At 38.6% G+C, this 13259-nt stretch overlaps 1 protein-coding gene across 1 annotated transcript in view; it reads left to right on the forward strand.

Annotated features, from left to right (window-relative positions):
* LOC149029158 (pleckstrin homology (PH) domain-containing protein) overlaps positions 1-13259 on the forward strand; it is a 156781-nt gene that overhangs the window by 104418 nt on the left and 39104 nt on the right. The window contains exons 41-44 of the mRNA XM_089140730.1: positions 1007-1166; positions 1288-1554; positions 3484-3681; positions 4952-4994. Of these exons, the coding sequence (XP_088996856.1) occupies positions 1007-1166; positions 1288-1554; positions 3484-3681; positions 4952-4994 (668 nt within the window). The remainder of the gene's footprint in view (positions 1-1006; positions 1167-1287; positions 1555-3483; positions 3682-4951; positions 4995-13259) is intronic.

Here is a 13259-nt window from a genome sequence, read left to right on the forward strand (position 1 = left end):
GGTGGCGCTGTTTTGGTGGTGAGGTGGAAGTGGTGGTGGTTGGGCAGTAATTGGGAGAGAGACAGACAGGTGGTGGTGGCGGTGGACTTCTTACGGGAAAAAGAAGAGAAGAAAGGAAGCAGTTAGGTTTAAGGGAGGTTCTTCCTCAGACATCTGCAATATCGAGTCCTGAAACTATTGGCTCTAAACCATGTTGAATATCCTGAAAACCTGACTTCCGCCTAAGAGACAATCATCTGGTATACATATAAATAGATGAGTACAAGAAAAGTAGAAATATCTGATGTAGGATGTTACAAAATAATATCCTAGTGACAATTCTACCCTTATACCCACTGTTACCCAGGATTACAACGGTAATATACCTCTATGTAGATTGTAGTCTTCATTGTAGTGTATCAGGAGTTCAATAAGAAATAAAGAACAAGGGCTGAGGATGTTGAGGGAGAGGAAGACAATATAAACGTTGAAAGAGTGAAAGCTGGCTCCAAGAGTGTGGCCCTCTTGCCTGTAGTCGTTGCTTGTAATATTCTATAAGTTACATCTTCCTTCCTAGGGAGGTCAAAGGTGAAAAATAAAGAAGCGTAATTAGAAATTCAGCTATGTTACTTATAAACTGGTGTATACGCCTATTACATGAACAAACTATAACAATTACGTTAGAAATAAGAAAATCATTCTTCTGCTGAACAGTGTCTGACTGGAGTATTCTTTTGTTGACTGTACTAAGTTGAAAATGAGAGTCTGGCATCAGTATAAGTCAATACGGTGCCTTCTAATCATTAGATCACGTATTTGCTGCACCATGACTTGACTACACAGAATCAGCAGGGTATGTTGATACCTTAAAAACCAGTAGGGAAATCTCAAATCAAGAACATTGAATACATTCAGAAGCTTGATGTGTAATTTTTAACCATTTAAATTTTTAATGAACCTCTGGTTTAAGTTTGTGGTAACTTCTGTTTCTTTGGAAATCAGCATCTTTCTTGAATTTACCTTGCAGGTACCAATATGATCTAAATGCACCAGCTGTTTCTCAGTTACGTGTGACCTCTACTGGGGACCTGAACATGAATGTCTCTGTGTCAAATGCAAATATGATTCTTCAAGCATATGCAAGCTGGAACAACCTTAGTCATGCCCAGGAATCCTATAAAAAAAGAGTAAGTCCTGTCTGTGATATTTTTAATCACTTACACAGTCTTTGACTTTCAGATTGAAAATATTCTACCAGTTTGCTACTATACCTAAATATTCTCTATCTCTCTGTTTGCCCCTAAGTAGGAAGCTGTTCTACCAATTCATGATGAGTCTATCATTGACATCCATCACCGGAAGAAGAATTTTATTATTCCCCAGAATAAGCTTGGTCAGGATATATTTATGCGAGCTACTGAAGTCAGGGGACTTCAGAATATTATTAGGATGCCATCCGGGGATATGAAGGCTATAAAGGTCCCAGTTTCAAAAAATATGTTGGATTCTCATTTGAAAGGAAAAGTTGCCAACAGACTAAGAATGATGGTCACAGTTATCATCGCAGATGGAGAGGTATGATAGCTTCCCATATTTTGAAGTCTTAAAGATACATAGAAATTTGTGTGATGGTGAAACTGATTCTAGCTGGTAATGACCCTAGAGCTTGATTAAAAGTAATTTATTTAGTGTTTCTATTGTTCTAATCTTCTTTAATTTGATGGAATTATGCGATGAATCTGCAGTCATTTCTCATTTTATTCACAGAAGTTAAAGGATCTCTCCATTCTCTTTGAGAAAAAATAAGAGTTAGATTTGATGGTTGGCTGCACTGCAAAGATTTTGTGTTTCTGACCGGTGTGACTTACCCTGTTATGCTTTCAAAACTGAAGAACTATTTGGGAAGGGAGGCTGTTATATGTTGTTTGTGATAACTTGGTGAATGTTGAGGTTGTACTGTTTTTCTTTGGGAGTGTTTCTTCAGGCTCATCTTGAGCTTGTTTCCCATTATAATGGGTTCTTTTCTTTTTTTGTATCTCCTTATATATTTCTCTCTGCCTTCCCTCTGGTGGAGTTTGATAATCAGTGGAAACTGGAAAGCAACTGATATTTGTGACTTGCGAGGAGGACTTAGAATGGGAGGGGAATGAAGATGGGGAGAGAGAGAGAGAGAGAGAGAGAAAATGTTGAGAGTAACAATCAATTCCATTCTCTTATGTTTATAACAATTCAAATAACAATCAGAAGGGAACCTGAAAAGGCACATGTTGGAAAAAATGCTCTCTGCTCTTCTTTGGCCTTCAGGGTCTCCCCCCTTCCCTGCTCATGAAAATCCTCCTCCTTCCTCCTGTAATCTGGTCTCCACCTTTGTCCCCTCCCTTCCCTTCCATCCGCTCTTCCCTTCCCCTCCACTAGCACCTCCTCCCTCTGACCCTAGACCCTGGTCCTCCCTTTTCACACGCTCCACCCCCTTAACCCCCACCATCTCTAATCTAAGTCTCCATTTTATTCCTCCACACTCTGATGGCATCTCCACCTACGCCCTATGCCTTCGTCTGCCCTCAAACCTTGAATTTCTCTTTGGAAGAATACTTTGGTCAAACAACTCCTTGGTGCCCCCCCCCCCCTTAGACATTATTAAGTCTTCCCTGTCCAAGCAATGGAGGATTCATGGAAAGCCTCAATGTCTTCCTCCTTAAAAACACTACTTTCCTATTCCGATTCCCCTCTTCCTCATCTTAAAACTTCGCCCTCAATGTAGCACCATGGCACATTGTAAATTTGCAGATTCTTCTCTGACAGTGGGAACCTTCTTTGAAGCTTCATAAAACTGATTTCTCTTCTCTCCATGTCTGGATCACTCTGCCGGAGCTCCCCCTCTAGTACGGGAATAAGGAGTGTCTCAGCCGCATTGGCATTGTGTTAGGAACCCCCGCCCCCTTCATTCGTATCACCATACTCTTTGATTGGAGCATTTCTCTTTTGCTTGGATTTGTGTGGTCATCCGAGCATCCAACCTAGTGATATTATCCTGCTTTTCTTTTCGACAGCATATTTGAATCTTACTGCTGTCAAGGTAGAGTAAATAACCAAACATTTAAGTCAGAGTTAGTCTGTCAATTTCTTTCAGAGATTTTTTCACATAAACAATTCTGTTGTTTAATCATAATGTTTGTAACCAATGAAATTGAGTGCACTAGATTCCTCACTTTTATTTGCTAATCTAATCAAATTGGTCACTGATTAAGTGAGCCACGGTGAATAGCAAGGTTGGTCCATACTGAGTCAGTGACAAAGTGATTAACTGATCATAGGTTTGATTGTTAAACAGCCTCTCTGCATAAGCAGGGGGTTAAGGCTGTGCACGACATGACCCACCACTCTGGATACAACCTTTTTTTTTTATCTTTGTCTATTTCTGAAATTGTGATTGTTGCATGTCATCATTATTTGAAATTTTGAAGAACAGTCTTAGTCCAAGTACTTACTGATGTTTCAATGCAGTTACCCAGTCTTGAAGGATTGTCTACCCAGGAATATATGGTGTCAGTCCACCTTGTGCCAAATGAATTACTTCCTAGTGGGTCATTACGGAGGCAACAAAGTTCACGTACTTCAGGTGGTAAATCAGATCGTTCCTCAGCTCCTGGGCTTGAATTGGTGAACTGGAGCGAGGCATTCTTCTTCAAAGTTGTTTCACCGGTATTGTAATGAACTCATTTTCAATCTTTAGGCCCTAAGGTTCACTACTAAGACATGAAACTTTTCATGGTTATAATTAATCTCTGTAGGGCCTTGATTTTTAAGAATTTAGCCCAACTGCAATAGTCTCATTCTTCGTTACTTGAATTGTAGTCTGGAAACATGAATACGTCCAATCTGTTCTCCTATTATTTTTTCTTTCCATCTCTTATAATTCTTGTGCAAACCAAGGTTTCTTTATTACAATCATCTGATCTAGATCTTGAAGAAAATTAAGGTTTCCTGGCCAGATAGACTAGCAGCATTCTGAAATCCCAGAGGGCTGACAGACAGAGGTGAGGATTCCTTCTACAAATTCAATAGATCTGATATGGCGTCCCCTAAAGGATATCTTTTGTCAATGCCCTATCAAATATGACTATAAGAGGCGAAAAATTCTGAAGTTTCTAAATGCCTTAAAAGCTATAAGAATAATGAGAAATTTGTCCTGTAAATGATGAAACCATGAAAGAACTTGATGAACAAAAAATTAACTGTTGTATACAAGGGGCTATAATTGGACATATAGATAGACTAGGTCTCAAGAGTTGAATAAACTAATGCATGAGGTTTCTGACCCTGCAAGATTTGGAAGGATCATAATGTATCCAGCCTTACCAACCTGCCCCTTCTTTTCAATGAGAATGCAGCCTTAGCCCTTGTTTCTTTGAGATGCTGTTTCCAGACTCAATCCCGTGGTTAGTTGGTCTTGGAACAAGCTTAACCGCACCAATGCCCTCCCACTGATTGTGTCTATTGCGGAAGAATGCTTTTCAAAAGGATTAATGCTCTAAATATACTTTAGCCACGAAGAACCAAGGAGAAACTATTTTAAGGTAAACCATCATCTGAAATGCAATGGTTACAGTCAACTAAATTTGATGCTTGTTTTATACTCATCAGTTGTAGGTGCAAACTATTTTATATTTATTTATTGTCAAATGGATGTTTTGAGGCTGCATAATTTTCCATCACTTGCTTGAGAGTTGGTAAATGTCTGCTATTTAGGATTTGCGATTCTTTGTTGAATGGAAATTAACCCTGACTGGGACAGGATGACATATTTGATTAATAGATAATTGTTGAACTAATAGTTAATTAGAATGTTTCCTTAATACATTGTGCTTTGACAGACCATTGAAGTATTGGTCACCATACAAACTTTTTCCATTCATTGCTTTCTATTCTTCTTTCTTTTCAATCCTTCTCATGAATTTTCCAATGTATCTAGGACTATTACAATGTGGAGATCATCGTGACTGACATGGGGAGAGGTAGTAATTGTTTATACTCTTGTATGACATTTTCTTATCTGTTTTATTAGTTAACATTTTATTACTTCGTTTTTTTTCTCTCTCTCTCATTATATTTCTGTTGAAAACTTCAAGAAACATTAGAGTAACCCAGAGACATGAATTTCAAATTCAAGCTATGCAAGACAGTAGGAGAACATGAGTTTGATGGACTGAAAAAATGAGAGAGAAAGCAGAGATTGGAAGAGGCCAGAAGAAGGACACTTCAGAGAAAATGAGAGGCGAGGCCGCGAGAGAGTGGGAAACCGAGAATATAGATCCAGAGAAAATGAAACTGACAGAAAGAGGATGCAAGACGAGTGGAAGGCTGAACCTAGGGACTCAACAGGTTTGATATTGGGTGTGGATCTCAAGGTGGATCCTTGCTCTGATGCCATGTCAGCATCGGAGAAATGATGGCTTGTCGATTGATACAGACCTAGGATTTTCTTTTTAACTGAATAGGATAGAGACAAGGAGAGTACTGCATCTGAAGACAAATTTTTCATGATGCCCAGGTTACAACTTACAAGTTACAAACATAGTCCAAATTTCAGTTCAAATTGCTGAAATTTTGATCGACATTTTAGTTCTTTGCCCAGCCGAGACAAGACCAGGGGGCGAATTTCTTTTCCCTAGTTTCAACCAAGGTGGGTCGAACTAAGGTTTTGACCAAGTTCTTCGAAACCATGTTTAAAACTCCAATGTGAGTCGAATTCTGCAAATTCCACAGGTGCTGCTGGTCGAAATTTTAGGGATTCCCATGTTTTTTTGACATTTTTCCCCTTTCAACATCTTTTTCACTCAAAAATTATCATTCCTTTTTCTTCATTCAATTTGTTTGTTGCTTGCTTCATGGTTATAGTCCTTATATAAGTATATAGGGGGTCATTTGCTGATGCTAGTACGTCAGCATTGGGATCAGGTGCATTGTTTGTTGACTCCATCTTCGGATATCTGTCACACCCATTTGGGCCAATTCAACCATCATCCTCTTAGTCCATTCCCTGATTATATATTCCCTAGGTTGGGATATCTAACTTATGCTGACAATGACACCTATAGATTCACGGTATCAGACAACCTGAATAAATATTCCAAGACCATGACATGGGAGTCTTCTTCTGTATTTAGAGCAGTGGATCAGATCTTACCAATATTATGTGTCACGTGGGATGGATCCACCTAGAAATTCACCATGGAATTGAGTGAAGATCATTGTAATCAAGGCTAGTAGTGCCTAGGTGAGTCTTAGCTGGTGCCTAGGTAATGAGCCGCTTTTTTGACATGTAAGATTTCAGCTGCTTTATCACCAAGTGTTGCCTCTTTGTTGCCTTGTGCACCGTATTGCTGCCTAAATGTTGAAGCAGTCACTTTTTTGATAATTTGTACCTAAACTTTTTTCTAGATTTTTTTAATATCATCAAATTTTATTCTACAAAACCATATACACATATAATGTTTATCCATTTCAGATTCAGAAATTATTAGATGGGGAATTACTCGGAATAACGTGATCTATTAATTTGCTAGTTCAGCAAAAGAGCGGACAACTGAAATTCCTATTCAGATTCGAGAATTATTTGTTTACTTAGAAAAAGTCGGGTAAAAAAAATCAGATATTTAAGTTGAGCAACAAGATATAATTGTATATATTGAAGACCACATCATGCTAATAATCGAAATGGTATCTCACTTTGCAAAATTGAAGATGGCATTCAATTTATCAAGGTACATGTTGTAAGTATTGCATCACACCAATATTGTTTGGGTACACTCATAAAAGGAAGAAATTTCGGTCAAAACTAGTGATTTTTTTATTGAAATTTCGAACTTCAGTTTTGGGCCTTATATGGACTCAAAATAATCTAAATTCTTGCATACTACCTATTTCAAGCATCATAAACACTATGGAACTACTAGTTTACCAAAAAAAAACTATTGAAAATGTAACATTCAAGTATATAGTATATATGAGAAGAATCGAGAATATTACCAATTACTAGTCTACTCTATTCCATGTCTCCCTCTTCCCTATGCACCCTATACAAATGACAATACAAGTCCCATGATGTTTTCCCCATATAGTTGTTGACGTCGTCGGCAACTGCTGCTCTGTATGTGGCCTCATCCAAAAGCTTAAGATGTCCTGATGGTGGGAAGTTGTGAATCTCTAGATAAAGAACTAGCTTAACTGCATATGGAAAGGTTGGTGGTGGCTATGGTATAGAGCAAGGAACAAATTTCGATTGATATAGGAATTTTAATCTTGCAAAAGGCCGAAATTCCTATGTTTCGGTAGAATTTCAACTGAAACTGGACACTTTTTTTTTGGATTTTGGAACCTCAATTTCGGGCCTCATATGGACTCAAAATGATTTGGATTCTTGCATACTACCTATTTCAAGCATAATAAACAGTACATAACTACTAGTTTACCAAAAAATAAACCATTGAAAATGTAACATCCAACTTTCCAAGTATATACTACATATGAGAAGAAGCGAGAATGTTACCAATTACAAGTCTACTCTATTCAATGTCTCCCACTTCCGTCTGCACCCCCATACAAATGACAATACAAGTCCTATGATGTTTGCCCCATATGGTTGTTGACGTAGTTAGCAACTGCAGCTCTGTACGTGGCATCATCCACATGCCTAAGACTTACGATGGGAAGTTGTGAATCTCCGAATAAGGAACTGGCTCAATTGCATATGGAAAGGCTAGTGGTGGCTGTGGAATAAAGTGGAAGATTTGCTCAACAAATGAAGGAGCACCCTGGTTGTCAGCATAAGGATAAGGTTCATACTGACAATAAGGTTCTAGTGGCTGACTCTAATAGGTGACAGTGGGAGGGACACCATAAGCTCCATAGGCTGCTCCATAACCATAAGGCTCCACTAGTGGCTGACCCTGAGTCTAATAGCCAGGAGGGACACTATATGGTCCATAACCATAAGCTTCATAAGTCTTCCCAATAGAACCAATACTCTCCACAACAATATCATATGAGGACTCTGCAGGCCTATGCCATCCGGATCCTATGGAGGTAGAGGAGTCTCTAGAATCATCAATGCTCATCGATCTCATAGATCCCACCAAGCTCTCGGCATCAGCCGGACAGTAGGACCCATATGATGGCGTGTCCTCTGTGTTATAGTCGTGTTGTATCCCCTTCCCCTTCCTCGAATATGTAGAGGAAACATTTTGGTCTCAAATTGCAGCTCCAGTATGGTTTAAATCTTGTGTCACGTGGGTGAATTGACTCTCGCCTGTGAATCTCGATGGTCGTCCTACCCCACCTTGACTCTCACGTACTGGTGGTGGTGGTATGGCCTTAGGATCAGCTGAATCCTGATCACAAGGTTCAACACCCTCCTCATCCCCTCCATCATCATCATCATCATCACCATCGTCGTCATCGCCGGAGGCTTGAGTCACATCATCCTCAATGTTGGACCAGACAATCAAATCCTCACTCTAAGTGGATGCACTAGGGTGTGGCACCAAGGGACGGGCAAGCACTACGTGTGCACTCCCCTCCTGAGCCATAAAGTCCTCTACATCAACCCCTATCTCCTCTGCAATATGTCTACTGGGATGACCTCCCTCCTCATCTAGCTATGGCTCTCCACTGTCCCTGATCCAGTCAACTACTAGGTTATCATTATCATCCATCTCAAATATGTCGACCAACTCAATAGTGTTACTCTCTCTGTCCATTCCCTGTCTAATATAATCCTCCCTCAGTCTTATATTATAGTGTATGTAGACAAGGTCCTCTAGACACTTTACACCCAATCAGTTGCTCCTCTTCGAGTGAATGAGGCTGAAGGTGCTCCAGTTTTGCTCACAACCAGTGGCAGAACATGTCTGGGAGAGCACTTTGCTTGCAATCACACTCAAGTGGGGTGAGTCATGTCCAAATTGCAACCACCACTCAGTTGCAACAAACATAGACTCCAAGTCATTTTAATACTTAAATAACTAAATTAAAGATAGAATATAATAATTAAATATATAATATATAATGAAATAAATGAATGAACTTACCCCCAGGGCATATTCCTGTCCTGATACAGCCACAGAACGACCGAAGCTCCCAGTGGCATCCCTAAATGCCTTTATCTAATATATATAAAGAGAAAAAACAATAACTAGTTGATAGTTACTAGGTTAATGACTTAGTATAAAACTATGAATTGTGAATATCAAATGATTCAAATCACTATCTCACCTCTATAAGGATGATTGCTTGTTGATGGATCCAATTCCAACTCCTCCACTACAGTTTGGACAACATCCATCAAATCTTTCCTCATCCCAAGATTGTCCTTGTAATGGTACTTGGGATTTAAAAAGTATGCCATGTAAGAAAAAGTATGTCATAAAAGGGAATAGTTAATGCTTAATAGTGTGATAACATAATGAAAATTAAATTGAATACTAGACTTAACAACTCACCAGCCTTATGCAACTGCAACATAGACTACCATCTAACTTGGATGATTTCGAGGACTTTCTTGTTGCCGTGTGGGTGGACCTGAGCAACTTGCTGCTTCATCCTCTCTATTGCAGCAAATAGGTGTGGTAGAGTGGTTTTCTCTGCTGATCTACCATCCTTAACACATGCACTACAAGTTCAAGCATCTTCACCACTATCCTCACATTATGCCAGAAAGTCTCATCAAGTATGGTCAATTGTGCTCTCCTTCCTCCCACGGATGAAGAACCCTCCTAGCTAAACCACTACTCTGATGCAAACATGCTCCTAAAGCCAGGCTTCCTACTCTCAAAGCTCTGAAGTGCTATCCAATTAGTAGCAAATCTGGTTATGCCTGGCCTCACTAAGTCACCCTAACACTTGTCCCTCATCATCTTTAATGTATATATGTGGTTATAGATGAAGATGCTAACTTGTTGAGCTTGCTCCACGGTCTTCTTCACAAGCTTGACCTTTCCGATGTCCTTCAGCATTAGGTCAATGCAGTGAACTGCACATGGAGTCCAAAAGAGCTTATATATGTCCATCCATAAAGGCATCAATACAAAGTCATAAAGTGTACATGTAATGTAAATATATGTATTTAAAAATAAAAATTAATACTATATGTTTTGAATCTTTTGACACCTAGAGTTCTCCTGCATCTTTAACCTAACTTTCTTGTAGTTGGAGTCATTATCAGTCACAATCTGGATCACATTTTCCACTCCAACCTCCTTCACCACTTGCTTTAATAATTTATAAATATATTTTGCATCCTTCTTATCACCGAATGCATCTACTAACTTGAGGAACACTGTCCTCCCATCACAATTCAACATGAAATTAATGATGGACTGTCTTGTGGGACCAGTCCAACCATCAGCCATCACAATCACTCCATAATGAGCCCACATGGACTTTAATCCCTTAATATACTCATTTAAGTCCTCTTTATGCTTAGGCAAATAGACATTATATATCTCATATAGAGTGGGTCTGTACACCACTCCCAACCTTGCCTATCTCCTCAATCATATTCCTATAGTAGGGTGCTTGGGCTGTATGTGCTGGAATACAAAGGTAATAAGCTCATTTGGAGAAATCCATCCCCACTTTTTCCGTCACACTCCCCCATAAGTGCTTCAACTTTCTCTGCTTATGCTTAGGCCTCACAAATAGGGACGGATCATTGCGAAGAATCTCAAAACCGGATCTGTAGGATGTGCTGTCGAAACTCGACCCCTTGTAGGGGCCCGTGGTATAGGATCCTCCTACCTCACACTCTGACTCCTCCTCATAAGGACTTGGGAGCTGCCTATGCCCCCCATACCTGCTGGCTCTCTAGAGGATCCACAACCCAGAGATCTCTATTGCCTCATCATGTCATCAACCCTCTGTTGCTCCCTACTCATCATCATCGCCCTCCTGATCTGTTGGGCCTCTGGTTTGGGGTCGCATCCATACTCTCCTAGCACATCTAGACCATAATCCTTGGGATCTGGAAGGTCATCTAAGCATGCATCCTCGAACTCCTCCCTCTGTGTTCTCTTCTCTTTTCTCTTTTTCTTTCCCCCACTATTATATGAGGCCCTTGCCTTCTTGACCTCTACGGGCACCTTTAGGCAACCTACTACCTCCTTGTTTCCACCAGCTAATTTTTTTTATTATTTAAATATATATTAAATACAGTAAAATTACATAATTAACGGAAAAAAAATTGATTCAACACCATCACAACAATATGGTGTCTCAACTCTCACATACTTTAATTTGAAGCTTATACATCTATTATACATATGCATTTTTAGCAATATACATGATTTACTAGATAATTTTTAATAACAAAAAAGTTTTTAAAAAAATAGTAGGAAGAATAAAAAATTAATTTTGACACTACAAATTCATAGATCAACACTCTAAAGTAAACATACTTAAATTGGAAGCAATCCAAGAAGATTTAAGGCACAAACAAAACAAAAATCAAAAAATGGACAAATGGATTTGAATGAAATGGAGTTGTAGAAATTAGGTGAAAAGAGGGATGAAAGTAAGAGAAATTAAAAATTATCAAAATAGGGTCGAAATGTCGCTAGCGATATCGCTCGGTATGCTCGAAAATAACGATATGTCGAAAATCTGGTCGAAAATGGACACTTTATAGCCTACCAATGTATCGTTTCGGCTCGATATGGTATTGGGCCAATATTCCTATAGTAGGGTCCTTGTATTTCTTTTCAATTTGAAAATATGCAGGCATTCGGCCGAAATTTCGTTAATTTTAGGTTAATTTTGTTCCATGGTATAGAGTTGAAGATCTGCTCAACAAATGAAGGAACACCCTGGTCATTAGCAGGGGCAGTGACACCATAAGCTCCATACTGACAATAAGGTTCTAATGGCTTCTCCGATAGGTGACAGTGGGACACACACCATAAGCTCCATAAGCTCCATGACCATAAGGCTATAGTGGTGGCTGACCTTGAGTCTAATAGCTAGGAGGGACACCACAAGGTCCATAACCATAAGCTCCATAAGTTGACCCAGTAGAACCAATGCTCTTCACAACAGTATCATATAAGGACTCTATAGGCCTATGCCATTCGGATCCTCTGGAGGTGGAATCTCTGGAATCATCTAGGCTCATTGATCTCATAGATCCCACCAAGCTCTCCACATCAGCCGGATGGTAAGACCCATATGATGATGTGTCCTCCGTGCTATATTCGTGTTGTCTCCTCTTCCCCTTCCTCAAATATGTCCAGGAAACATTTTTGCCTCGAGATGCAGCTTCAGTATGGTCTGAATCCCGTGTTGCCAAACTATGTCTAACATCTTTGAAAGATAGTGCCTGATACAAGAAATACACACTGAGTATCTTGAAAAGCTCTACAATATGCTCCATAAATTACATACATGCTTCTAATAATAATCTCCTATTTTTAAATATAAAGCACAAATGAATAAGTATTTTTTTACTATCTAAATAATTTAAAAATATATAAAATACACACTAATTATCTGAAAAAACTCCACAACATATTCCACAACATGCTCCAAAAGTTGGATAAGCTTCCACTAATACTCTCCTTTTTTAAATTTAAAACAGAAATTAATTAGTAATTTTTTTAATATTTAAGTATTTTTATAACTATTTAAATATTTATATATATATATATATTAAGTATAGTAAAAATAGATAATTAACAAAAAAAAAATTTGATTCAACACCATTACAACAATATGGTGTCTCAACTCTCACATACATTAATTTGAAGCTCATACATCTCTGTGCATATACAGTTTTAGCAATATACGTAATTTACAAAATAATTTTAATAACAAAAAATAGTAGGAAAAACCAAAAATTAATTTTTACACTACAAATTCATAGATCAACACTCTAAGTAAATGTTCTTAGATTTGGAAGCAATTCAAGAAGATTTAAGGCACAAACAAACAAAAATAAAAAAATGAGGAAGTTAGTTATTCACCTTATGTGATTCTCAAAATCCCATCAATGGAGGAGCAAGATTGGAGAAGGAATGCAAAGGAGTTGTTAAAATGAAGTGAAATGGGGGTAGAATCCAAGAGAAAAAAAAAATTGAAAAAGGGGTCAAAATCTCAGTGGTGATTTGGGTTGAAATCCCAGAACCTGCAAAATAATGCAGGTTCCGATTGAAATGAGTGATTTTTATTACCTGCGTTGTCATTTCGGTCCAATACGAAATTTCATGTCGTACCGACCGAAATTTTCATAT

Source organism: Hakea prostrata, chromosome 1 (assembly GCF_041222555.1).
Source record: "Hakea prostrata isolate BN-2017 chromosome 1, UWA_Hpros_2, whole genome shotgun sequence".
In the NCBI taxonomy this organism is placed as follows: domain Eukaryota; kingdom Viridiplantae; phylum Streptophyta; class Magnoliopsida; order Proteales; family Proteaceae; genus Hakea; species Hakea prostrata.